The sequence below is a fragment of the Arachis ipaensis genome, chromosome B06 (assembly GCF_000816755.2).
Source record: "Arachis ipaensis cultivar K30076 chromosome B06, Araip1.1, whole genome shotgun sequence".
Lineage (NCBI taxonomy): Eukaryota > Viridiplantae > Streptophyta > Magnoliopsida > Fabales > Fabaceae > Arachis > Arachis ipaensis.
Window position 1 is genome coordinate 98,512,536 of NC_029790.2, and position 26,760 is coordinate 98,539,295.

Here is a 26,760-nt window from a genome sequence, read left to right on the forward strand (position 1 = left end):
ATTTGGGTGATTTCTCCATGAGAGATTATAGGTTTTTCCATAAGGTTCACCCATGTAATTCACCTCTGCTATTGCAGGGTTCTCAGGATCATAAGCTTCTTCTTCAGAAGATGCCTCTTTAGTACTGTTGGATGATTCTTTCAATCCATTCAGACTCTGAGAGGTCATATTGACTTGCTGAGTCAATATTTTATTCTGAGCCAATATGGCATTCAGAGTATCAATTTCAAGAACTCCCTTCCTCATAGGCGTCCCATTATTCACAGGATTCCTTTCAGAAGTGTACATGAACTGGTTATTTGCAACCATGTCAATGAGTTCTTGAGCTTCTACAGGAGTTTTCTTTAGGTGAATGGATCCACTTGCAGAATGGTCCAATGACATCTTTGATAATTCAGACAGACAATCATAGAATATATCCAGGATGGTCCATTCTGAAAGCATGTCAGAAGGACACTTTTTGGTCAGTTCCTTGTATCTCTCCCAAGCTTCATAGAGGGATTCCCCTTCTTTCTGTCTGAAGGTTTGAACATCCACTCTAAGCTTGCTAAGCTTTTGAGGAGGAAAGAACTTGGCTAAGAAAGTCGTGACCAGCTTATCCCAAGAGTTCAAGTTGTCTTTAGGTTGAGAGTCCAACCATACTCTAGCTCTGTCTCTTACAGCAAACGGGAAAAGCATAAGCCTGTAGACCTCGGGATCAACCCCATTGGTCTTAACAGTATCACAGCTCTGCAAGAATTCAGTTAAGAACTGAAAAAGGATCTTTAGATGGAAGTCCATGAAACTTGCAGTTCTGTTGCATCAGAGAAACTAATTGAGGTTTAAACTCAAAGTTGTTTGCTCCAATGGCAGGAATTGAGATGCTTCTTCCATGTAAATTGGAATTTGGTGCAGTAAAGTCACCAAGCATCTTCCTTGCATTGTTATTATTTTCGGCCATGTTTTCTTCTTTTTCGAAAATTTCTGTCAGATTTTCTCCAGAGAGTTGTGCTTTAGCTTCCCTTAGCTTCCTCTTCAGAGTCCTTTCAGGTTCAGGATCAGCTTCAACAAGAATGTTCTTATCCTTGTTCCTGCTCATATGAAAAAGAAGAAAACAGAAAAGAAAATATGGAATCCTCTATGTCACAGTATAGAGATTCCTTTATATGAGTAGAAGAAGATATGAATAGAAGATGGAGAATCCAAACACAAGGGTGAGGAGTAGGTTCGAATTCTTAGATGAAGAGGAGTGTTAGTAAATAAATAAATAAATAAATAATTAGAAGGAGATGAGAGAGAGGAAATTTCGAAAATTACTTAAATTAAAATTAAAATTTAAAGTTAAATTTTGAGAATTAAAATTGAAATCAAATTAAATTAAAAATTAAAATAATTAGTTAATAAAAAAAGAAATTTGAAAAAGGGGGAAGGGATTTTTGAAAATTAGAGAGAGAGAATTAGTTAGGTAGTTTTGAAAAAGATATGATTGAAACAAAAAGATAGGATTGATTAAAAAAATTTGAAAATCAATTTTAAAAAGGTAAGAAGTTAGAAAAGATTTTGAAATTGATTTTGAAAAAGATGTGATTGAAACTTAATTTGAAAAATATTTGAAAAAGAAATTTAAAAAGATTTGATTTTGAAAATTAAAGTTGATTACTTGACTAACAAGAAACTAAAAAGATATGATTCTAGAGTTTAAAGATTGAACCTTTCTTATTAGGCAAGTAATAAACTTAATATTTTTTTGAATCAATCACATTAATTGTTAGTAAAGATTTGAAATTATGAAACAAAATAAGAAAAAGATTTTTGAAAATCATTTTGGAATTTTCGAAAATTATGAAAGAAAAATGAAAAAGATTTGATTTTTGAAAAAGATTTGAAAAAGATAAGATTTTTAAATTGAAAATTTGATTTGACTCATAAGAAACAACTAAATTTTAAAAAGTTTTGAAAAAGTCAACTCAAATTTTCGAAAATTTATGAGTGAAAAAGGGAAAGATATTTTTTTTATTTTTGAATTTTAATAAGAAAGAGAAAAACATCAAAAAGACTCAATGCATGAAAATTTTGGATCAAAACATGTGATGCATGCAAGAACACTATGAATGTCAAGATGAACACCAAGAACACTTTAAATGTCATGATGAACACCAAGAACTTATTTTTGAAAAATTTTCAAGAAAAGAAAACATGCAAGACACCAAACTTAAAAATTTTTATTCTTTAGACATTAACAAATTGAAAATGCATATGAAAAACAAGAAAAGACACAAAACAAGAAAATATGAAGATCAAACAAGAAGACTGGCCAAGAACAACTTGAAGATCATGAAGAATGCAATGCATGAAATTTTTGAAAATAATTTTTCGAAAATTAAAAAGATGCAATTGACACCAAACTTAAAAGTTGACTCTAGACTCAAGCAAGAAATACAAAAAATATTTTTGATTTTATGATTTTGTAAAAAAATTTTGTATTTTTCGAAAATTAATTGGGAAAAATGAAAAAGGAAATTTTTTTTTTTTGTATTTTTCGAAAATAGGGAATAAAACGCTTAAAATTAAAATAAAATTACCTAATCTGAGCAACAAGATGAACCGTCAATTGTCCAAACTCGAACAATCCCCGGCAACGGCGCCAAAAACTTGGTGCGTAGAAATCGTGACGGTTCCATTCCTTGGTAACGGCGCTGAAAACTTTATACGCACGTTCATAATCTTAATTCTTTGTCACAACTTCGCACAACTGACCAGCAAGTGCACTGGGTCGTCTAAGTAATAAACCTTACGTGAGTAAGGGTCGATCCCACGGAGATTGTCGGCTTGAAGCAAGCTATGGTCACCTTGTAAATCTCAGTCAGGCGGATTCAAATGGATATAGAGTTTTACCTCTGCTTTCCTGCTGTCTACATCCAATCAGTCCTGCTCCTTTCCATGGCAAGCTTTATGTAGGGCATCACCGTTGTCAATGGCTACATCCCATCCTCTCTGTGAAAATGGTCCAATGTGCTGTCACTGCATGGCTAATCATCTTTCGGTTCTCGATCATACTGGAATAGGATTTACTATCCTTTTGTGTCTGTCACTACGCCCAGCACTCGCGAGTTTGAAGCTCGTCACAGCCATCCCTTCCCAGATCCTACTCGGAATACCACAGACAAGGTTTAGACTTTCCGGATCTCAAGAATGGCTATCCATGGGTTCTAACTTATACCACAAAGATTCTAATATCTCGGACTCGGTCCCCTGTATTAGATATCTAAGAGATATTCATTCTAGCCTGTTTGCATGTAGAACGGAAGTGTTTGTCAGGCACGCGTTCATAAGTGAGAATGATGATGAGCGTCACATAATCATCACATTCATCATGTTCTTGGGTGCGAATGGATATCTTAGAATAGGAATAAGCTTGAATTGAATAGAAAAACAGTAGTACTTTGTATTAATTCATGAGGAACAGCAGAGCTCCACACCTTAATCTATGGTGTATAGAAACTCTACTGTTTGAAAATACATAAGTGATAATGGTCCAGGCATGGCCGAATGGCCAGCCCCCATGAAAGTCTAAGATAGCATAAAAACTAATCAAAGATTCCTTACAAAGATAGTAAAAAGTCCTATTTATACTAAACTAGTTACTAGGGTTTACATAAATGAGTAAATGATGTAGAAATCCACTTCCGGGGCCCACTTGGTGTGTGCTTGGGTTGAGAATTGAGCTTTATATGTGTAGAGGTCTTTCTTGGAGTTGAACGCCAGTTTGTAACCTGTTTCTGGCGTTTAACTCCACTTTGCAACCTGTTTCTGGCATTTGACTCCAGAATGCAGCATGAAACTTTCGTTCAACGCCAGTTTATGTCATCTATCCTTAATCAAAGTATGGACTATTATATATTTCTAGAAAGCCCTGGATGTCTACTTTCCAACGCAATTGAGAGCGCACCATTTGGAGTTATGTAGCTCCAGAAAATCCACTTTGAGTACAGGGAGGTCAGAATCCAACAGCATCTGCAGTCCTTCTTCAACCTCTGAATCTGATTTTTGCTCAGGTCCCTCAATTTCAGCCAGAAATTACCTAAATTCACAAAAAAACACACAAACTCATAGTAAAGTCCAGAAATGTGATTTTTAATTAAAAACTAATAAAAATATACTAAAAACTAATTAAATTATACTAAAAACTATGTAAAAACGATGCCAAAAAGCGTATAAATTATCCACTCATCAGACATCCGCGCGTACGCGCGCATGGCGCGCGCGCGGATGGTGGTGCAATGGAGGCGATGCGTACGCGCACATGGCGCATCCGCGTCGATGGCTTATTTCGAGAGTGGCGCGTACGTGTCATGTGCGTGTACGTGCGAGTTGGTTTGTGCGAAAGGCACAATGCGCGCGCAACGTTCGCACAAATCTCGGGTTTTTGGCTTGTGGGTGGAATTTCTCAATCCACGCATACGCGTACATGGTGCGTCCGCGTGGGTAGGCGAAAATGCTTGATGCACGCGTACGCGCGCAGTGCGCGTACGCGCGGATGTTGCTCTGTTTTCCAAATTTTTTTTCTATGTTTTTGCACCAATCCAAGCATTCCAAACCCCCAAACAGCTACCAAAACACTATAAAACCTTATTTAACATACTAAACTATCAATTATACTCAACAAATCAACCAAAAATATGAATTTAAACTAATTACCAATAAGTACAAAAAGAGAAAATGAAAAGATATTACCATGGTGGGGTGTCTCCCACTGATGATTGGACTTTTGTGTGGTTTAGAATTTCACAAATGAAGTCTCGTTGCAATATAGTTTCTAAACCAACAAACAATCCTTTCATACAAAAATTTGTTTGTCACAAGTAATAAACCCCTAAAATCTATAAACCGAAGTATTGAATCTCGGGTCGTTCTCCCTAGGAATCGCAAACAAATGTTCTTGTTATTGGTTATGAGATATTGTTTGGGGTTTTTGGAATAATAGGCAAGAAATATAAATGGCAAAGGAAATAAACTAACAACTAACAAAGCTCTTGGCAAGGTATGAGAACTAGAAGTCCTATCCTAGTTATCCTCCTCAATTGTGACCACAAATTATCCATTGCTACCACTTAGTTAACCTCTAACCATGGAGGAAAGTCAAGTGGATGAATCAACTTGATTCCACAAGTCCTAGCCAACTCCCAAGAGAAAGACTAGCTTTAGTGGTATCCAAATCAATTAGCAACTTCTAATTATCAATCAACAAAGGAATTAGATAACCCAAACGTCACTAATTACTCTACCTAGGCCAAGAGGAACAAAATCTATACTAAAATCCAACCAAGCATTTTATCAAACACTTGGAAGGCATAAAAGGAAAGCATAGTAAAAAGTGCAAGGAAATTAAATCTACACTACTCAATTGCAAGAAATCAAACAACAACAAATCAAATGAACAATAAAGGAACATGAGAACATAAATTGCATTGAAATGAAAATAGAAGAAACAAAAGTACATGAACATAAAAGTAGAAAATCACATGAATTAAATGCTAAACTAGTGAGAGGAGAGGTAGAAGAAGAAGAATTGCAAAGAGAAAAGTAAATCAAAGTATGAAATTAAACTAGATCTAAGAGTTCCTAATCTAGATCTAACCTACTCCTAATTCTAGAGAGAAGAGAGAGCTTCTCTCTCTAAAACTAATCTAAATTAAACTAATGTGTGAAAGTATGTAAAGTATGTTGATTCTCCTTCAATTCTTGGCTTAAATAGTATCAGAAATGAGTTGGATTGGGCCCACAAGGCTTTAGAATTCGCTGGCCACGTATTGCTTTAAGTGGATCATATTGCAGCAATAATGCGTGCGCGTATAGTGCGCATATGCATTACCATACGTATAGCAACTATAGCAAATCTTATATCATTTTAAAGCCCCGGATGTTAGCTTTCCAACGCAACTGAAACCGCATCATTTAGATCTCTGTAGCTCAAGTTATGGCCGATTAAGTGCAAAGAGGTCAGCTTGACAGCTTTTGCGATTCCTTCATTTCTTCATGAGTTCTCCATTTTTACATGCTTTTCATTCATTCCCTTGATCCAATCTTTGCCTCCTATGCCTTAAATCACTTAACAAACATATCAAGGCATCTAATGGAATCAAAGGTAAATCAAGATTAAACAATTAAGGACCTAAAAAGCATATTTTCACTCTTAAGCACAATTAAAGGAGAATTTATAACACTACAAGAAAAATTAATGTTAGCGACAAATTTTTACCGGCCATAATACAATAGCCACTATTTCTTTTATTTAAGATATCTTTTTGTGTCAATTATATATTTGCCGTTATTGCTGTATGTTATAATGGCAATTATTATTATTGCCACTAAATAATTATCTTTTTATACTTTTAATCATACTTTCTTTAAATTAATGGTGGCAATTATTAATATTGCCGCTACTTCATTATTATATATTTTTAATCTCGTCTTCTTAATTCAGCTGACTCACAAACTGTCTTTCCTAAATCAAGTAACCTAAGGAGAAACTCCTCAAGCTTTTCCCACCGCCGCTGACCACCGCCGCAGGTCTTACCATTGCCGACGACCGTCTATCATCCTTCACTGATTCACACTCATTCAAATTGATCGTTTTTCATGTTTTCATCCTCTCCCCTCAGATCAACATCGCTATTCTTGCTCGTTCGTGTCTCAGATCTCAATTGCTAGGTTCGGTTCCTATCTTAAAGCATCGTTAATGGTGGCAGGAAAGCCAACGCGGAGGTTGAGGAGGTTCTTGATCAGATGCTCACTCGTTTGGCTATCTACGACGATTCCAAGCTTGAGCCCTTACTCTCCAAGCTTCTCCCTCTCTGCATACCTTCACTCTTCTTAAACTCCGCCGCTGTTTGCAACAAGGTTCACCGATTCTCCTCTCTCTCTTTCTAGCTCAATTTTATTTATCAGCAATTTCAAGTATTGTTGCTTTCGAATTTGAAGATGCTACTGATGATGTTTCGCTTTTAATTTTGTGAATACTTGTGTTAATTCTGCAAATATCATAGGATTTTAAATTTGTAGTTGCTAGCGACTTAGGGCACATTGGAGTTAGACTTAAGAGGGAAGATAGTTTCAGCATTGAATTCATGGATCTTCAATCCGAAGAGGTAATATTAACAAATTGCACAGTTTTGAGTTCTACCAATGTTGCTTCTATGATCTATAATTCACTTTTTGGTCTTCATTACAGTTTTCACAGTGGAACTAATAAGAGTGAAGGGTGGCAAGATAACTACAGAGCCTGGTCCTGTCAAGGGAGGCAGCACGGTCATTACATTCATTGAAGATCCTGATGGCTACAAATTTGAACTTTTGGAAAGAGGCCCTACTCCCAAGCCCTTGTGCTAAGTGATGCTTCGAGTCGGTGATCTTAAGGGTTCCATAGAATTTTATGAGAAGGTAAAAGTCGATGCTATTATATGTCTCTACTATTTTGGTATCCTGTGCCCATTTTGAAGAGATCTTTGTGGTTGCATGCTATTTAGGCTTTTGGTATGGAGCTCCTTCCCACTCGAGATAATCCAGAATACAAGATATGGCGACATCTCTTTGCTATTTATTATTTTCTTTCTACTGTGACATTTAGAAATGATCTGCCTAATTCTCAACATTTAAGATGATTTGAAGGTAAATTAGGATCATATGAAATTTTATTCTTATAGTTGTATCAATTAATCTGTATGGACGAACTAAGCTTAGCGATAAGAACTAAAGTTCATTCTACTCAATCCTCTTAACATTTGATGATCCTTTAGATGGAGCTGTACTACAAAGGTAACATTCAGTGTGGCATGTAGTGTGGATGTCTAGTTGCTATTGAATACCTACAGTTTTAAACTTGATTCTCACAAAAGATGCTGTTTTTGGTTTCTTATGCTATTGAATTCCTTTTGAAGTGCTCTCTGCCTCGAGCACCTCGGACTAGCCACAGCTTCTCGCTTTTCTTCCTAGTTCCTATCAATGATGTTTGTCTCCGGCTTTGTTCTCTTGTCTTCTCGCTATCACTCTTATGCTTTTCTTATGGCCCTGTTTCTTAATCCTCTGCTTGCTTTTTTTATGGGGTGGTGTTGTTTTGCCTTACCATTTTGTTTCTTACTTTTATCAAGCTAGTGATGACTATTGAGGCGACAACTCATTGTGGTACATGAATTATATATATATGGTCAAAATTTCATGATATTCATTCTCTCTCTGTTTTTTCTTCAAAACCAGATGTACAGAAGCATGAGGGATGACTTGGGAAGACAAGGTACTAATAAAAATCTTCTTTGACTTTTACTTCAAATCAAAGCACATAATCATCAACAAAACAATGAGATTTTTCTTTCTTTTATTTTCATTGTTGTGATATGCATAAAATAAAAATAATAAATATAAATGTTGGTACAACAAGTTGGGTGCATTGAAAGCAAAGAGTATCCATCGTTGTTTCTCTCTTGGCATGTTTTTTAAGTTCTGAAAGAAAAGGCTATGATCTCTCATATATGCATAACTTTGGAAAATCTCTGCGAAACTACATTATTGTTTATTCCTCATTTATTGTATCTTCCTTTTTGCATTTAGTTGATGCCAAATTTGAGTAGCAACACTGACAACCCATATGTCCTTTTAAATCTTCTTCTAATGGCATTTTCATGAAATCACATTAAACAAAAAAGGAACAATAATAACAAGGCCAAAGCAATGTTCATTAAATTATTATAAATCAGTTATTTTGTTTTGTGTTTTTGGCAGGTAGGATTTCATCAAGCCACCATAGGAACCAATCTTTTGAGGAACATGATGATGGATGTGTTGAAGAAGTGAATGATGTTAATAACAATAATAATCATAATCAAAACTATCATCCATGTTCACAATCCATTGGAAAAGAATCTGATTCTCTTCGGATACAGTAACTTCTCCCTAAAAAGGTAACCTTACCTTACCTTCTTTTTTTTTTCTCTTTTCACATTTTGTCTCGAAATAATATCAGACTTTTTCAAATAAGTAAAAAAGGAGTGTGATTGGAATTTGCTTATTCGATTATCTATCTATCTATGTTTTGCTTTTTCTTAGCTTTTTCCTTGTTCTGAAGCAACTACTTTTGCTTTTTTGAAATTCGCTTTGGTGTGGATTCTCTATTCCTACAATGCAAATAACACAGAACTAGAATGAGAGAAACTATTCCATATCTTAGAACCTGCAATGCAGGAACCAAAGAACAGTGCCATATCCGTACTCCTTTTATGATTATGCTTATTCAACTCAACAACAACAACATCAACCACCTCATTCCACAGTTTTCCCTATGCTGCCACCACTTCTTGGAAATTTCCTCCAGGTGAATACAACATAATGCTGCATGCCCAAATAAATTTAAATATAAAAAAGCTCTCTTTTTGGTACTATTTTACTTTTTATTAGTATCCATTTATGTTCTAGCTTTTTTAGCTTGTGATGGAGTGGTTTATTTTATTTTATGAAGCCCATGCCATAGGCTGCAAGTTAAGTTCATCAGCTCTTTTCACTCTTCACTTTTTTTTTATTCAGTGAGATATGATCTTTCTATAAGTCTTGTTTGTTTGTCAAATGTTTTAACAGCTTTTGGGATCTAATCCTATGACTTGGTCCAGTAGGAAACAAAGCTCAGTGAACAGATCATCTACTAAAATTGAATTTCAGATGCCTTGCTGATGCACAAGTATTTTATTTTTTTGTAGATCATCTACTGAAAGCGGTTATTTGTAGTTCATGTTCCCTCCACCTCTTAAGTATTTTATTTTTTTTCTTGAAAAGGGGCATTGACTGTTGTGGATATCCAAGAAATCAAGAGTGGTGCCATGCCCCAAGATTTGTTTATTGCTAGTAGTAGTATTTTAGTAGGTTGAAAATCTTTGCCATGCTATAAGCTGCAGTAGTATGGTACTTCTAGGAAATTTACTTTGGTTCAAAGTAACAAAACATTTAAGTACTGTGTTTGAAAATTTAATTAGAATTTTTAAACTAATTACTACAAGCTTGATTATAATATCTTCTAGTGTTCTTCTCACAGGGGCCACCACTACCTTCTTCTTTTGCACCGTCGTGCGCCATATCAAACCTGCCAAAGAATTGGTACTCCTCTGTTCTCTTAAGATTTAATTCTAATTGTATATGCAACCAGTGTTTGTATTGTACTGTTCATGTTCTATTGTCTTAAAATTGTAAAGAGGACTACATTGATGTGTTACTATCTAAACTTGTATATATTGATTACAATTTAGCATGTACAAAACACCAAAATGCATGCTAGATTTTATCATAGGCACATCAATGTGTTTGTAGTATTCAGAACTTATCAATATGATGCGTGTTTATGAATTTTATTTAAATGGCTTAGATCAGGATCATGTGAAAACTTTGAAACTTGAATAGTTGTAGTCATGAGTTGTTCATTTTTATTTATATTGACTTTTTTCCTATTTATTCTCTCAGCATAGAGCTAATACATTTTGTCTTATCGTTTTTTATTGTTTTTGAAAATTTTAGGATGCAGTATCTGGTTTAAAGAACTGAGTTAGAAAAATGTCTTCTGAACCTGAATGTTTCATGCTTTAGTATGGCTCCTGGTAAGGAAGTGTAATGTTAATAATGTCCATATACTGAACAATTATTATTTAGTTTTAGCAAGGTAGCTGTCTCTTTATGTGCAGTGCTCTGGAGCTTTTTCTGGTTAAAAGAAAGATTAAGGGACCCTCGTGGCTACAGGTTTCGAACTTTTCAAAGCAAGAGCAAAGACCAACTTCAAAGCTAGGAGAACCGTGTCATTAGTGTCAAGGCAAAAAACATTGCCAAGCTATCAATTCCTTGAAAAGTAGCCAAAAGTTTATAGTTTTAGATTCTTTAGTATATTCATGATTCATGATTTTTCTTCCTCATTTACTTTTAAATTCTTAGATCAATTACTAAAAACGAAAGCTAGGCTACTTTTAAAGGTACAACTTTAGATCATTGTTAATACTTGTATTGCTACATTGATGTAACATAGTTATAGACTTGTAGCATTTTTTGTTTTTTAGATTTGTAACATGATTTATTATTTTCAAGATAAATTTGTGTATCAATATTTTGAGTTTAATGAAATATCTCATTTTGTAGTAATTAATTTCAGTATATTTATATTATGCATAACAATAATAATTATTGGCAAAAATAATTGAGATTCTAGGAAAAAATAGTTCGTGCTTATAAGAAAATGAGTATAATATAACTAAAAAAAAGTCTTAAGATTTTAGCGGCAATAGTAATGGCCGGTAAATGTGAATAACATTACAATTTTGAATTATTTTTAGTAGCCATATAAATTGCCGGTAAAATGAGTTTTGGCGGCAATAGTAATGGCCGCTAAAAACGAATAACATTGCATTTTAAGAATTACTTTTGGTGGCTATATAAATTGCCAAGAAAATGGCCGCTAAAAGTTATTTATTTTTTGCGGCCATTAAAAAGGTCTTTACCGGCAAATGTTATAATTGCCGCTAAAACCTTTTAGCGGCAAAGTATAAGACGGCTAATGTCTAATTGCCGATAAATGTATTAACGGCTATTTTTATTGCCGCTAAAAGCAAAATAAATGGCCGCTAAAAGTTATTTTTCTTGTAGTGTAAAATCATGCTATTTCATTGGATAAATGGGAGAAAGGTTGACAAAACCCTCTAAATTCAACACAAGATAAACTCTAAATATGGGGTTTATCAACATCCCCACACTTAAACCAAGCATGTCCTCATGCTTAAACCAAGAGAAAGCAAAGGATATCAACATTTATTCAATGAGATCTAACTAAATGCACCCTACCTATATGCAACTATCTATATGAATGCAACTAAATGCAAAATGATTCTACCTACTTGATTAAAAATAAATCAATCCTCCAAGATGTAACACCCTAACTACCAAAGCTCACGCTTCCGGCTGCGCAACTGTGATAGCTCGGACATTACGATGACTCTTATACTATTTAATACTAAAATATGAGCCTGTTTAAAACTTTAAACCGCAATGCCGATCCAAAAAGAATACTTTCATTCGATAACGTACATTCATCGAATACCATACAACTTACAAAAGCTCATAAAGAGTACATCCACACACACACACACACACACACACACACACACACACACACACACACACACACACATATATATATATAATATTACAAGCATTAGACAATACAATTCCTATCCCTCTTACAGAATATCTCAAGATAAAGGCGAGGGTACAAAAAATAATAATCTAAAGCAATACAGAGTATTTCAACAACAACTAAATAAACTTCTCATGACTTCTGCGCCCATATCCTGAAAGGGGAAAAATGTAGGGGGGTGAGAACATCATCCTCGAAAGGGTTCTCAGTATAGGGTTTTTGGGAATTACTATAATAGGATACGTGAAGATAAACCGTACCAGTGATTAATAACCATCTTATGCCCCTTTTTAAAAACAAAGGTTTACAATAAAAGAGAAATCTGAAATCCTTTTCTGAAAGAGAAAACTGTTCATTTAAAACAATATTCAAAAGTCTTTCAAAAGGTTTATCTATGCTAAACCAAATTAGCCTTTCATACATTTCCAAACCATAACCACAAAACCGAAACCAACCATCGGTCCATCTCATTTCAACCACGGCCCTAGGCCCAAACAATCCAACAATAACCAATCACCACAATCCAACAGAGTCCCAGTTGCAAACACAGATAGGAGGTTCAAGCACAAACAAACAGTTACAGCAAGTAGAGCAAGTAGCAGATAATCTCAAATAGTCACAAAGGCAAACCAAGTACAATATGCACACCCAAACAATGTCACATAAATGCATATGATACATGCTTGTTCCTAGTGGCTGATGATATCATATGTCGGTTATAGAGCCAACCCGACAAGTCCTGGTAGCTAACCATTGGACTGTCCCTCTGTCGTGTCTCCCCAACTCGAGTTATACTCAATATAAACTTGATCATAATCATGATCCATATCCATCACCCTCACTGGTGAATATTTATGGGGGTGAGCTCATCCGGGGCTTTCACAGTGCCCGGCCACCCTGACGACATAGGCTCAAAAGAGCTTCGAGTCTCAACCTGGAGTACGTGGTGGCTAGCCACTGCTTTCTCCCAGGGAAACTCTTATCTCCGATAGTGGAAGTGCAACATTCACATTTATCAATGATTCAGCATATACATGCATTCAACCTCATCCATGGATCAACATCCATCTCAGCCATCCGGCTCACGGTTCAGTCCAGAACCAGCCAATATTCATATCATACACAGCCATTTTGGCTCACGGTTCAATCCAAAACCAACCAATATTTATAATCATACACAGCCATCCCGGCTCACAACAAAACAGCACTTCCACATTTAACATCATCAATTCATAAAATCGGCATTTAAGCCATAAATCACTTTTTCCCAAATCATTTCACTTTGAAATCAAGTTTCAACTCTTTTCAGCCTTGGCTTTAAAGATCTCATTTCTCAAATCATCTCAAGCTCATAAGCCACTTTTACTCAAGGTAAATTCCCCTTTTAAAACCATGCCACTCTCGGCATCCTCTTTTCAAAACTTCCATAACCATGGAAAGTTAAAGATTCATTTTGGAACATTCAAAATCATCCATCCAATAATGAAATTTTATAACAAAGTTTCTCGGCAGAGTCCCAAGTCTTTAGGGGAGAATAACATAACTCATTTCGCCAAATTCATTTAAAATCATTAAAACCTTGGCTTTCCGATTTGAGTAACAAAATAGGATCTAAACCAAACCGAGTCACGTAATCATTTACTTCTTTCAAGCCGTTTCCTTTACTTAGGCAAAACTAACTTCAACCCCCATGATAAATTCTAGAACGTTTCAACTGTTCAAAATTGTTTTAGTCTTGCAAGAATTCAGAGTTCAAAGAGTACTTAAAACCTTTATCAAAACATTTCAAAATGAAACTTGTCAATAGACATTCAGGTTCTTTCAACGTCATTGAAACTCCTCTAATTGAAACCCTCAAGTCAAATTCAAAGGCATTGCCCTTGTCACATTTAAAACAGCTTTAAAACATAAGTTTCATCTAAATGACTTTCTCCTGAAAGAGATACAATGCCTTTCTTAAGAAGCAAGACTAAATCACAATTTCCTCTTTAATAATTCATTTCAAAAGCATGAATAATCCTTTTCTTGATAATTCAACTAAAATAGTAGAAGCCTTCAGCTCATCATTTTTCCCAGACAACATTTCAATAAAGACTCGGATTTTATAGAAATTTCGGCAGCATCTCCCCTAAAACTTGGACTTTACCACCCGGTCCGGGTCCCAACAAAACCATTCCACAATCCTTTTCCAACAGCCCAAAATCCAAAATCAATTTAAAGGCAAGCCAAAATCCAACAGTCAATCTCAATACCATATTTCAAGGAAACCTTTTCAAAAATCAAATCATTATCAGCCGAATAAACTCATTTCTAAAGTTTCAAAGAAACGGTTCAGTAACAATCATTAATCAATAACCAGATCATTTAAAGCAAGCCAGGCTGAATTCAAGAGTGTATTCTCTTTTTCACATTCTCAAGAAAATCAACTCAACTCAAATCAATTCCCAACAGATTAAACTCAATCTTAAGGCTTTAAAAGAATCAACTTCAAAAGCATTTCGTTTCATAAAACCACACAACAATTCAGCCAAACAAACATTCATAATCACTCGAGACAATCAAATAATACATAAGGCTGCTACAACCACCAAATACACATTGTCTCACATCAGTATCCATATGTAATAATTTCAATATAAAATATAGTTTTCAGAAAGCGCCCCTACCTCAAAATGCAATTCCATAACCCAAATGCCTCACAAAGTCCATTTCCGCCTCAACTCGAACTGACGGCAACCAAAACCTCAGCTCCCAGCCACTTTCGCAATAACCATAGCAACACTATTCGCAACATATAATAATCAGGACTCGACCCTACGTTACCAAAACTCATATTCATTAACCAAACACATACAAATACTAACGCGAGGCTTCTTGAAACATAAATTACTTACTGAACTAGCGAAACGAAGCAGCTGCAATTTCGAACAGGCCCGGCAACAGCTTCGGCGACGGCCAGAAGCTCCGGTGGGTCACTATAAAAATCACGCAGCGTTAAACTTTCTCGAAATCCAAAAAGGCAGAAACCTCAATTTAAATCTTTACCGACAGAGTTTTTCGGCGACTAAGTTGTATTCTCCGACGGCAGAGACGGCGGAGCAGCTCTGAACGGCCAGCAGTAGTAGCGGCGCTAACCCAGCACCAACATCCACCATCATCACCACCTTCCTCTCCGGTTAGATCCAAGGGCCGCAACTCAGCCGCAGCAACAATGAAACGGCAGCAAAAGGATCAGCCTCAACCCGCGATGGTGGCTTTCCGGCCCGACACGAGCCACAATAGGAACGGCAGCGGTGAGACCCCAATAGCGACGAGTTTCCCGGTGACAGAACAAGCAGGACTTGCGACGGCAAGGAGGCCCGGTGACGGCGACCCAGGCGGCGATGGTCTCCCCTGTCGTGCTCTGCCTCTCTCTGCTGTGCAAACTCCCATCTCCCTCTCTCTTCGTGCTCGCCGGTAGAGGCATGATGGCGGCGACTCAGCAAGGATGAGCTCCTCTGGTTCGGTGACAGAGGCGCAGCTCAGGCTCCAAGGATCGGTTGGCAATGTCAGCGACTACACGGCTTAGCAACCGCGTGGTGACGGCGCGAACAAATCCTCCTTCTCCCTTCGGCTAGCAACGGCGGTGACGGTAAGATGCGTTGGCGCGGCGGCGAGGCGACGGCAACGCGGTGAGCTTCCTTCCACCTCTCCTCAGCCGTAACTCAATCTCCATCTCCTTCTCTGCCTCAGTTCCTTTCTTTCATGGAAATAGGAAGCTGTGCGTGCTGCGATCTGTTGGGGGAAGGGGGGAAGATTTGCTATTGTTGCTGAGTGTATTGGTTTGAGAAAAGGGGAAGTGTTGCTGCTGCTGTTAGAAGAGAGGGGAAACATTGTTGCTGCTGCGCATCGAATTGGAGAAAGGGGGGAGAGTGTGTTGCTAATGGGGAAAATGGGTAACTAGGCTAAGGTTTTATGGTTTCATTTTGAAAATTAGGGTTAAGGGCATTATGGTAATTTCACATAAAATTGGGAATATAGTAATTGAAACCCAATGTAAATCCAACACTAATTGTATATGGAAAAATATTATTTGCTCATCAATTTTACAAATTATTTTCAATAAAATGCCCAAATCTAAAAATTAGAAATAATATAATTAATTTCTCTATTTCCCAAAATAGCAGCATTAATATTTAAAATATTAATTATTTAATCCAAGTCATATAGAAATCCTTATTATTTCACAACTACCAACTTTATAATTTGAATATAGAAAATAATCCAATAATTTTAAAATTGGATAATAATCTCAATTTATTTCAAATTCAATAAATCAAAACTTGCTTTAATTTTCTTTAATAGAGAAATTTCCGAAATTAAAGCTACAGAAACACTGAATTTGAAATTAGTTAATGATAGCCCTTTTTCAAAGGTTTTGGGTCTTACACAAGACATACATGCACAAGTAGGGCTAAGGTCCCATGATGACTCATGAATCCTACCAATTTAAATATCAAAATAAATTTCAAGTAGACTTGCAAGAAGAATGCTCATGAAAGCCGGGAATCAAGGAATTGAGCATCGAACCCTCACCGAAAGTGTTTGCACTCTTAGTCACTCAAGTGTGTAAGGTTGATTCTCTCAATTCTCCCCTAATCATGCTTTCTAAGATTTGTTCTTCTTCTAACAATCAACATTTATTCAATGCATACATACAAGTATCATGAGGTCTTTTCTTTAGGTTGTAATGGGGCTAGGGTCAAGGTAAGGATGCATATTTGGTCAAATGAGCTTGAAATTTGAATCTTTGATAAGCTTAAACTTCCCACCTAACCTATGACATCCTATATAATTTCAAAGCTAACCTAAATACCCATTTTTTTCTCACTTTTTTACATACTCATGTATTCCTTTTCATTTCACAACACTTATGCATTAACCCTTATTGAGCTTTGCTTTGGGGCATTTTGTCCCCTTTTATTTCTTTCTTTTTCTTTGTTTCTTTTTTTTTCTATATATTTTTTTCTTTTCTTTTTCATATTATTATTTTTCTTCTTCTTTTTCTTTTTCTCATTTTTCTTTCTATATACAAGATCATCAATACATAAGGTTTTACATTCATTACACATGAGCATGTACCCAATTCCCAATATTTACAACAAAATACAAAACTACCCTTTTATTCCCCCAATGTCCCAAGATTTTTCACATTTAAACGATACTCACACACACTAGCCTAAGCTAATCAAAGATCCAAATAGAGGACATTTATTATTTTTCGCTTCAAGGCTTGTAATGTGCTAAAATTAAGAGCAAATGGGTTAATTGTAGGCTCAATTTGGCTAACAATGGAAGATAAAATGTAAGGCTATTTGGGTAAGTGAGCTAATTGAAATGATGGCCTCAATCATATAAATGCATGAATACACAAAATAATGGACATAAAGAATCGAACAAATCAAAGATTACAATCATAGAAAGAGAATAATGCACACAAGAAGGAAAAATAAGTGGTTATAAGATGTAACCACACCATTAGGCTCAAATCTCACAAGCTTGTGTTCTTAGCTCAAAAATCATGTTCCAAAATAAATTATTTCAAGCAAGTTCAATGAAAAGTTTTTCAAATTGGTAGGGTGCCCTAAAAACAAATTTTCTTGGAAAAGAAATCATCACCCTAACCAAGTAGTCCTAATGGGAAAGAAGTGGTAAAAATATGTACAAATTCTAACTAACATGCAACCTATCATGTAATGCAACAACTATCTAACGAAGAAAATAAAAAATTAGTGTTAAAAAGGAAATTGTTACCCATGGAGATCGGTCGAACGACCTCCCCATACTTGAAGATTGCACCGTCCTCGGTGCATGCAAAGAAGAGCAAGGTGGATGGGTTGCTACAATTGATGAGCTTCTTCAAAAAGTTGTGTGGATGACTTATTTGTTGCCCCATTTAAAAGCTTTTCCTTTTCCTCCTTCTTGGTGGCCAACCTAAAAGGAAAGAAAAAGAAAGAAAATTAAGCCTACAACAAAGATATGAAAGCAAATAGAATATAAGCGGGGACTAATGCCAAATAAGGGTAAGGTTTTCTACTACATGGTAGCTACAACATGTGAGTGAGAAAACAATATAGGCAAAGGGCATATGAACTAACACTTGATGCAAGAGTAAAATCAAAGCATGAAGAGCATATTCAGCATCAAGATCAAATAAAAATTGACACAAATAAGTCAAGAGGCACCAAAATAATGCAAGAAATTCTCAACAATTGAGTAAGAAAATGCAACACCATTATTGAAGGAAGAGACTTAGAAAAAAAATTGAAAACAAGCTATAGAAACAAAATGGAAATGTAAAGAATAGAAGTATACGAATGCGATGAACAAAATAAAATGGAAGAGGAGAAAAAACTCTTTTTTTTACCGGCTCGGACGCGTCATGCACGCTTACGCACCGATGTGCATTTTGGCCGAAGGGCGCATACGCGCCAGGTGCGAGCACGCGTGGGTGAGGTTGGGCCAAACGCATAATGCTGGCCCAGAGCTGGCACAACTCTCGGGTCATTGGCCTAGGAACCACTTTAGCGAATCGGCGCGCACGTGGCATGTGCGCGGGCGCGCGCATAAGCAAAATAAGGACATCAACGCGTAAGCGCGCAGTGCGCGCACGCGTACACGCAGTTGTGCAATTGGCCCAGCTATTGCGCGAGATTGGCCCAGCTCTCTGGAAAAAGTATGGGCCTGAATAATGCGTATGGACGCACACGCGCACAGCGTGCGTACGCGTCCTTGACTCTTTTTTTTTCAAAAATACTATAAATAGCTAAAAATCTCCCTAACACTACCTACAACTCAAGATCAACTAAAATGCAAAATTAACAAAAAATTTCAAGTGCAAACAAACATAACTTGCACTTTAAGCAACTAACAACCAAGATATTAAGACAAAACTACATGAAGAGGAAAAAAACTACTTACAATGGTAACTCAAATCACTTATTAATCAAATCTACAAGAGAATGGAAAGAGTTTACCATGGTGGGGTGTCTCCCACCTATCACTTTTCTTTATTGTCCTTAAGTTGGACTTATGGGGAGCTCCTCTCAAGGTGGCTTGTGCTTGAATTCATCTTGGAACTCCCACCAATGCTTGGTTCTCCATTGTGCCCCAAGATTTCTTATTTGTTGCACCAAGTGTTGATGGAGTTCTTCACAAGCTTGGGACTCCCAAAGTTAATCATCATCTTATGATCCGGGATCCCACACTTTATTTTCACACCCGTCTTGAAGTTGATCATCATTATTAGTCTGACCAGGTGGTGAACAAGGTGAATTCTCTATAAAGTGACCAACAATCCTTCTAGACCCATCTAGGTGAGCACTACTCCAACCTTTATATCTCATGTTTGATGCTTCAACCATAATGAGCCTTGATTTGCAACGCCAACCAAGAAACATCTTTCTTTTACGCTTCATCCCACAAAGCATCCTAAGTTGGCCATCCGTTTCAAGAAAACCATATTCAAGTGGGATAATAAAGCTAATAGAAATGAGTTTCACCCACTCAAATGAAGGTGTAGATGACAACATAGGCAAAGGTGATTCCAAGGGTCTTGACAAAGCGTATTCAATTTCCCTCCTCCTTTTTCTAAGGACTTCCACCTCTTTACAAGATTTCTCAAATGTAATCCTTTGTTCAACAATACTACCTAAGCCTTTTCACTTACTCAAATCATAAATGGGAGGATGAGAGAGATTTACCTCCACAACGCTTTCAAATCCAACGGGAGAAGGTTCTTCATACTCAAAGGATTCTTCACCATTAAGACTTGATGCTTGATCTTCCTCACCAAGGGAACTCAATTCTTGCTCTATCACATCCAAGTCTTCATATGGAATATACCTCGGAAGGTATGTACTTTCCTCCCTAGCATCAATTTCAATCATTTTGGAGGGGTTTTCTTCAACTCTATGTTCCCATGGAGGCTCTGCATCTCCTAAGTCTTCAACCAATTCTTCCTCTTCTTCAACAATTATAGCTTCCTCCAATTATTCCAATACAAAGCAATGTCCCTTATTCTCCAACAATCTCTCCTTCATGTTATGCTCTTCATTTGATTCTCCACATGTAGCCATGGGAGTTCCTTGAGTATTTAAGCATTGGGATGCCAACCGGTTTACCACCTCATCCAAGGCGGCCGTGAATTGTTCTACATCCCTTTTCATCTCCTCTTGTCCTTGAACAGGAACATCAAGGATATCATCCATTGGGGGTTGGGGTGAATGGAAGGGTTCATCAATTTGGGGGGAGAATTCATAGTAGGAAGGTGGTTCTTCTTGGTAGAATTGTGGTGGTTCAATGTTTTCCATCCTTTCCACTTGTTGCACAACACACTCCATGGTTGCTTGAAATTGATCCAATGCTTCCTTGAGACGATCCCTTGACTCTTGTTCCTCTTGGATAATATGATTAGGATCATATGCCTCTTGGATTGATGGACATGAGTAATCTTCCATGGGAGGTTGTGGTGGAAAGTAGAATTCATCTTGGTAATAATATGGAGGGGGTGGCTCTTGGAAGTGGTGATGTTGAGATGGTGGTGGCTCTATATGTGGTTCATATGGCTCATATGGTTGTTGTAATGGTGGATATGGATGAGGGTCATATGAAGGTGGTTGGTGAAAAATGGCTTGTGAGTATGGTTGAGGGTTATGTTAAGGGTATGGCTCATAGGCATATGGTGGTGGTTCTTGAAAGTGACAAGGGAGTTCACCATAGCCATTAGATTGATATGCATCAAAGAATGACTCTTCTTCATAGTGTATTGGTGGAGGTTGTTGCCATGAAGATTGATCATGTGCATGTGGCTCCTCCAACCTTTGATTGTCCCATCCTTGATACACATCCTCATTGAAGCTTCCATTGCCTACAACATAGTTGTAATCACACTCATAGCCAAAGTGAGAATTCATGATGAAAAGAGAAAATAAAGACAAAAGCTAACAAGAAATAACGAAACAAAGTCCTAAAACTAGCAAAAACTAACAAGCAATCCAAAATAAAGCTATTCACAATATTCACATATATACAATAACTAATAACATAACACCATTGCAACTCCCCGGCAACGGCGCCATTTTGATGATTGGACTTTTGTGTGGTTTAGAATTTCACAAATGAAGTCTCGTTGCAATATAGTTTCTAAACCAACAAACAATCCTTTCATACAAAAATTTGTTTGTCACAAGTAACAAACCCCTAAAATCTATAAACCGAAGTATTGAACCTCGGGTCGTTCTCCCTAGGAATTGCAAACAAATGTTCTTGTTATTGGTTATGAGATATTGTTTGGGATTTTTGGAATAATAGGCAAGAAATATAAATGGCAAAGGAAATAAACTAATTACTACAAGAAAATGGAACATTTGTAACAAAAAATTTGTATCAAATTTAAAATTGTTACAAAAAAATAGTATTTTGTAATAATAATATGTGATTGTTACAAAAGAATAATGTTTTGTAACAACATTACAAGTTGTTGCAAAACATGATAATATTTTGTAACAACCTGTTTTATTTTGTTACAAAATATTGTAATATTTTGTAACAAAAAAAACAAGTTGCAAAAATTCAAAATATTTTGTAACAAATTTTGTTTTTTGTTTCAAAAACTCTAATTGTTTTGTAACAAAACAACTTTTTGTTTCAAAAACTTCAATTGTTTTGTAACAAAAAATTAATTTGTCACAAAATTTAATATTGTTTGTAACAAGTTAATTATTTGTGACAAAATATAAATATATTTTATAACAATTTTTTTTTCAAAATGTTAAACACTTTAAGAGTAAAAAAAATTGTGTATATATTTTTCCACCGCCCCCAAGCCCTATACACCCACATACAGAAGAAATGAAGAAAGGGAAGAGAGAAGTGGGAAGAACCGAGTGGGGAGGAGGAAAGGGAGAGCATAGAGAGCAGAGGGAGGATAGAGAGAGGGGACGTGCTACTGCCGTCATCCAGTCGCTGCGCCACGGCCGCTGTTCATGCGCCGCCGTCGTTGACAAGGGGAGAGACAGAGCTCGCAATGCAGGAGGAGAAGAGAATCCATCGTCGCGCGTTGATTCCGGTTTCGCCGTGCCATCTCGCCGTCGGGGTCGCAACCACCATCGCCGTCGAAGTCGTGCGTTCGTCCCTGGTCGCGCCGCTGCTGTCGTCCAAGGAGCCACCACCTCTGTTCGTCGACACCGTTCAGGGAAGAAGGAAGAGCCGCGCGAGCGTCAGTGGAGGAGAGAGCGTCTGCTGCGTCACCACCACGCCTGGGTGCTACTGTCGAAGCCACTCCTGCCGCCGCTGCTACTAGGGTTTGTCGTCGTCAAGCCCCGCGTTGTCGTCGTTGGAGGAGTTTCGTGCGTCGCTGCCGCCATCGCCGCCGGTGTGGTCGGAGCCACCGTTGCTAGTTTGGTCGGAGCCGCTGTCGCTGGTGAGAGAGAGAGGCTAGCCTGTTGCTCTGGCTCCGTTTTGAACCGTTAAACCGCTACTGTTTTGGTAAGCCCTACCTTGTTTCTGATTATTCCTTGTGAAATTATTTGCCATCTTCCCTACAGTGAAATTATTCGCCATCTTCCCTGTTTGCACAAATTTCACAAAGATGTAAGAAGCACATCAAATGGAACTATTTATTTATATATTTTTCTGATAGATCTCTGATAAGAACATGTTTGGATTGGTCTATAGGAGGAGAGGTAAGGAGTAGATAAACTGAATTTTCACTGCTTTCACTACTTAGTTCATAATTGTTGCTGGTTGGCTGCTGGTTAGCTCCTTTAAGCTAGTTTAGCAGGTTAGGAGCAGAAATTCTAGGCTTAACTGCTGCATATAAATACTGGGGTTTAGTTGGTTTTAGTTAGATAATTTTTGTTCAGTTTGGTAGTTCAGGAGAAGGGAACTTTCTCCAGAGTTGGTTAGATCCAATAGTGTACTTCAATAAGGGATTGTGAAAATCCTCTATTTTCTGATGGACCCTATCAATCTCAAATGCTAATCTGTCCTAAACATGTGATGTGCAGTGTATCGATCCTTGGCTCCATAGAAAAACATCATGCCCGGTGTGCAAGTCATCTATCACCTAATTTACTGCTGGTTTCAGATGGATAATTTCTTATTCTACTACAGAATGTTGGCTGTCCCATTTTGGTCTGAGGTACAGCAATGGATGATAATATATTCCTGTTAGTTGATAAGTAATAGAAATGCTTCCTTTTTTTAGTATGCTGTTACTATCTGGCCTGTTAGATATATAAAAAGTGAATACAAAGGGTCTAGAACTTACAAGTTGGTGTTTTGTTTCTAAACTGCTCTGAGATATGATTCATTTTGCGGTATGCATATATAGGTACTATTCTGATTCATGGTCTTGTAAGATGTAATTGATCACTTGCAGGTCCTAATGAAGTCTGCCAAACCAGTGGCAAGTCTAAAGGCCGCAGTTTTTTCCCCATGACAGATTAGTTACAAATATACCTGGTTGATGGGGCTACACAGGTATATACTGGGATTTAGACTTAGTAAATTTGTATCACACTATTAAGGGCCGGCTTGCTTTTCTACTTTTTGGAGGCATGCTACTGTTCGCATATAATATCTAGTGATGCCTAGTGCAGTTTCATGAAACTAGTCATTACATCACATTTATGATTTATCTCGCGTTACTTGGTGAACAAACCCTTTAATTTATGCCACTTACTTGTGATTGATATTTACTTGATTATGTGCTCTACACATACATGTGTCACTTGTTTTGGCATTTTGAATTGTTGAGAAGTGAATACAAACTTGTTTGTTTTGAAAATTTAGAAACTTTTTGAACTTAAGGAACTTTTGACTATGCACCTAACTCTTTATTTTGGTTTTTCTTATTTACAGGAGTGTTGAAATGGTGACCACATGCTACTTTGAGAGCTCAAGAATATTTTGATTCATAGTGACACTAATCTATGTTACAACTTTTAATTTTTGGTTGAACTTTTATGTTAGAACTTTTATGTTTTAGTTGAACTAATCAATATACTCACTAGCTAATGTTATTTTGTTTCAAGACAATTTTAGCTAAAAGGATCTTGTTTGACTTATGTATGTTTTTGCATATTATATACATGTAAACTTGCTTATTAAAATCGTTAATATATTAGTTAATTTAAAAAATAATTTAGTAAATTATGCATGTAATTTGTAATAAAAAAAAGTTGTTACAAAATAATTAATTTGCTTTCGTAACTAAAGAAAAAAAATGTTACAAAATCATGTTACATTTTGTAACAAAATTTTTTGATAGGAAAAAAATTGACTGTCACGAAAAATACCTTCAAGATCAAAATTTGTTACCACTTTTGTAACGGCTTCTGGTTTTTTGTATCAGAAAAAATTGTTACAAAATATGGTATTGAATTGTAACATTTTCATTTTTTGTTACAAAAACTTTTTGTAACGGGACTTACTGCAATGGACCCTTTTTTGTTACAAAAAACTTTTGTTTCAAAATTTCGACGTTTTGTAATAATATTTTTTGTTACAAATGAGCCTTTTTCTTGTAGTATAACAACTAACAAAGCTCTTGGCATGGTATGAGAACTAGAAGTCCTATCCTAGTTATCCTCCTCAATTGTGACCACAAATTATCCATTGCTACCACTTAGTTAACCTCTAACCATGGAGGAAAGTCAAGTGGATGAATCAACTTGATTCCACAAGTCCTAGCCAACTTCCAAGGGAAAGACTAGCTTTAGCAGTATCCAAATCAATTAGCAACTTCTAATTATCAATCAATAAAGGAATTAGATAACTCAAGCGCACTAATTACTCTACCTAGGCCAAGAGAAACAAATCTATACTAAAATCCAACCAAGCATTTTATCAAACACTTGGAAGACATAAAAGGAAAGCATAGTAAAAAGTGCAAGAAAAGTAAATATACACTACTCAATTGCAAGAAATCAAACAACAACAAATCAAATAAACAATAAAGGAACATGAGAACATAAATTGCATTGAAATGAAAATAGAAAAAACAAAAGTGCATGAACATAAAAGTAGAGAATCACATGAATTAAACGCTAAACTAGAGATAGGAGAGGTAGAAGAAGAAGAATTGTAAAGAGAAAAGTAAATCAAAGCATGAAATTAAACTAGATCTAAGAGTTCTTAATCTAGATCAAACCTACTCCTAATTCTAGAGAGAAGAGAGAGCTTCTCTCTCTAAAACTAACCTAAACTAAACTAATGTGTAAAAGTATGTAAAGTATGTTGATTTCCCTTTAATATTTGGCTTAAATAGCATCAAAAATGAGTTGGATTAGGCCCACAAGGCTTTAGAATTCGCTGGCCACGTATTGCTTTAAGTGGATCATATGGCAGCAACAACGCGTGCACGTACAGTGCGCATATGCATCACCATTTAGCAACTATGGCAAATCTTATATCGTTTCGAAGACCCGGATGTTAGCTTTCCAACGCAACCAAAACCACATCATTTGGACCTCTGTAGCTCAAGTTATGGCCGATTAAGTGCGAAAAGGTCGGCTTGACAGCTTTTGCGATTCCTTCATTTCTTCATGAGTTCTCCATTTTTACATGCTTTTCGTTCATTCCCTTGATCCAATCTTTGCCTTCTAAGCCTTAAATCACTTAACAAACATATCAAGGCATCTAATGGAATCAAAGGTAAATCAAGATTAAACAATTAAGGACCTAAAAAGCATGCTTTCACTCTTAAGTACAATTAAAGGAGAATTTATAAAATCATGCTATTTCATTGGATAAATGGGAGAAAGGTTAACAAAACCCTCTAAATTCAACACAAGATAAACCTTAAATATGGGGTTTATCACCCACCTAACACTTTTGTTTATTGTCCTTAAGTTGGACTTATGGGGAGCTCCTCTCAAGGTGGGTTGTGCTTGAAACTATCCTTGAACATCCACCAATGCTTGAATCTCCAATAAGCTCTATTCTTCAATTTTAATATCTTCAAGCTTTGATGGAGTTCTTCACAAACCATGAGCTCCCAAATTTGATTTTCCTTGTGCGATCCGGGATCCCACACTTTGTTTTGACACCCGTCCTTGAGTTGGTCATCATTATTCCATCCGGGTGGCATGGCCTTGGAATTCTCAAAGAAGCTTCCAAACAACTTCCTAGACCCATGCAATTTGGTTCCACACCAACCATTGCTCTTGAATTTTGAGCTTGCAACCATCATGAGCTTAAAATGATGTTTCCAACCACTACACAACTCTTTCCTACTCTTAACTCCACAAAGAGCTCTAAGTTGACCATCATTTTCAATCAAACCATATTCAAGTGAGAAAGTAAAGCTTAGGGATAAGAATTTTACCCACTTGAATGTTGTGTAGGATGGTGACTTAGGAAGGGGTGGTCCTAATGATCTTGCAAGCTCCACTCCTTTGTACTCTTCCTTGACTATCTCCACCTCTTCGCAAGATTCTTCTCCATGTCCAATGGGAAAGGATTCAATTGTAGATAGAAATTCATCCATGATTGAATCCATCTCTTGATAAACCTCTTCCAAGTCT

At 36.6% G+C, this 26,760-nt stretch overlaps 1 protein-coding gene and 3 long non-coding RNA genes across 23 annotated transcripts; 3 read left to right on the forward strand and 1 right to left on the reverse strand.

Moving 5' to 3' along the window:
• Nucleotides 476-12,146, reverse strand: LOC110263420. Its single transcript, XR_002349052.1, has 3 exons — nt 12,064-12,146; nt 4,618-4,620; nt 476-488 (listed from the first exon to the last, which is right to left on the reverse strand). It is a non-coding gene; the product is annotated as an uncharacterized LOC110263420 (long non-coding RNA).
• Nucleotides 6,455-7,557, forward strand: LOC107648315. Its single transcript, XR_001621862.2, has 4 exons — nt 6,455-6,879; nt 7,042-7,127; nt 7,211-7,419; nt 7,506-7,557. It is a non-coding gene; the product is annotated as an uncharacterized LOC107648315 (long non-coding RNA).
• On the forward strand, nt 8,235-11,059 carry LOC107604703. 19 transcript variants are annotated; one of them, XR_002349047.1, is made up of 6 exons: nt 8,387-8,933; nt 9,167-9,343; nt 9,445-9,703; nt 10,055-10,116; nt 10,531-10,610; nt 10,695-11,059. XR_002349047.1 is itself a non-coding variant. In XM_021104639.1 (4 exons), the coding sequence occupies exons 1-4, from the start codon at nt 8,827-8,829 to the stop codon at nt 10,793-10,795; spliced, it is 465 nt and encodes a 154-aa protein (XP_020960298.1). In that variant the 5' UTR covers nt 8,398-8,826; the 3' UTR covers nt 10,796-11,059. The 19 variants fall into 19 exon arrangements, 1 of the variants encoding a protein (XP_020960298.1); XR_002349034.1 differs by lacking the exon at nt 10,531-10,610 and adding an exon at nt 8,235-8,269 and having other exon boundaries at nt 8,755-8,933; nt 9,445-10,116; XR_002349043.1 differs by having other exon boundaries at nt 8,280-8,933; nt 9,445-10,116.
• Nucleotides 22,784-23,804, forward strand: LOC110264074. Of its 2 annotated transcripts, none has more exons than XR_002349808.1 (2): nt 22,784-23,372; nt 23,593-23,804. It is a non-coding gene; the product is annotated as an uncharacterized LOC110264074 (long non-coding RNA). The 2 variants fall into 2 exon arrangements; XR_002349807.1 differs by having other exon boundaries at nt 23,211-23,372; nt 23,613-23,804.

What these genes read in the sequence shown, in the direction of transcription:
- LOC107604703 (XM_021104639.1), top strand. Translation starts at nt 8,827, where the DNA reads ATGATGTTAATAACAATAATAATCATAATCAAAACTATCATCCATGTT. An exon ending in AGTAACTTCTCCCTAAAAAG is followed by an intron (nt 8,934 to 9,166) that starts GTAACCTTACCT and finishes CAAATAACACAG; the next exon opens with AACTAGAATGAGAGAAACTA. An exon ending in TCAAACCTGCCAAAGAATTG is followed by an intron (nt 10,117 to 10,676) that starts GTACTCCTCTGT and finishes TTAGCAAGGTAG; the next exon opens with CTGTCTCTTTATGTGCAGTG.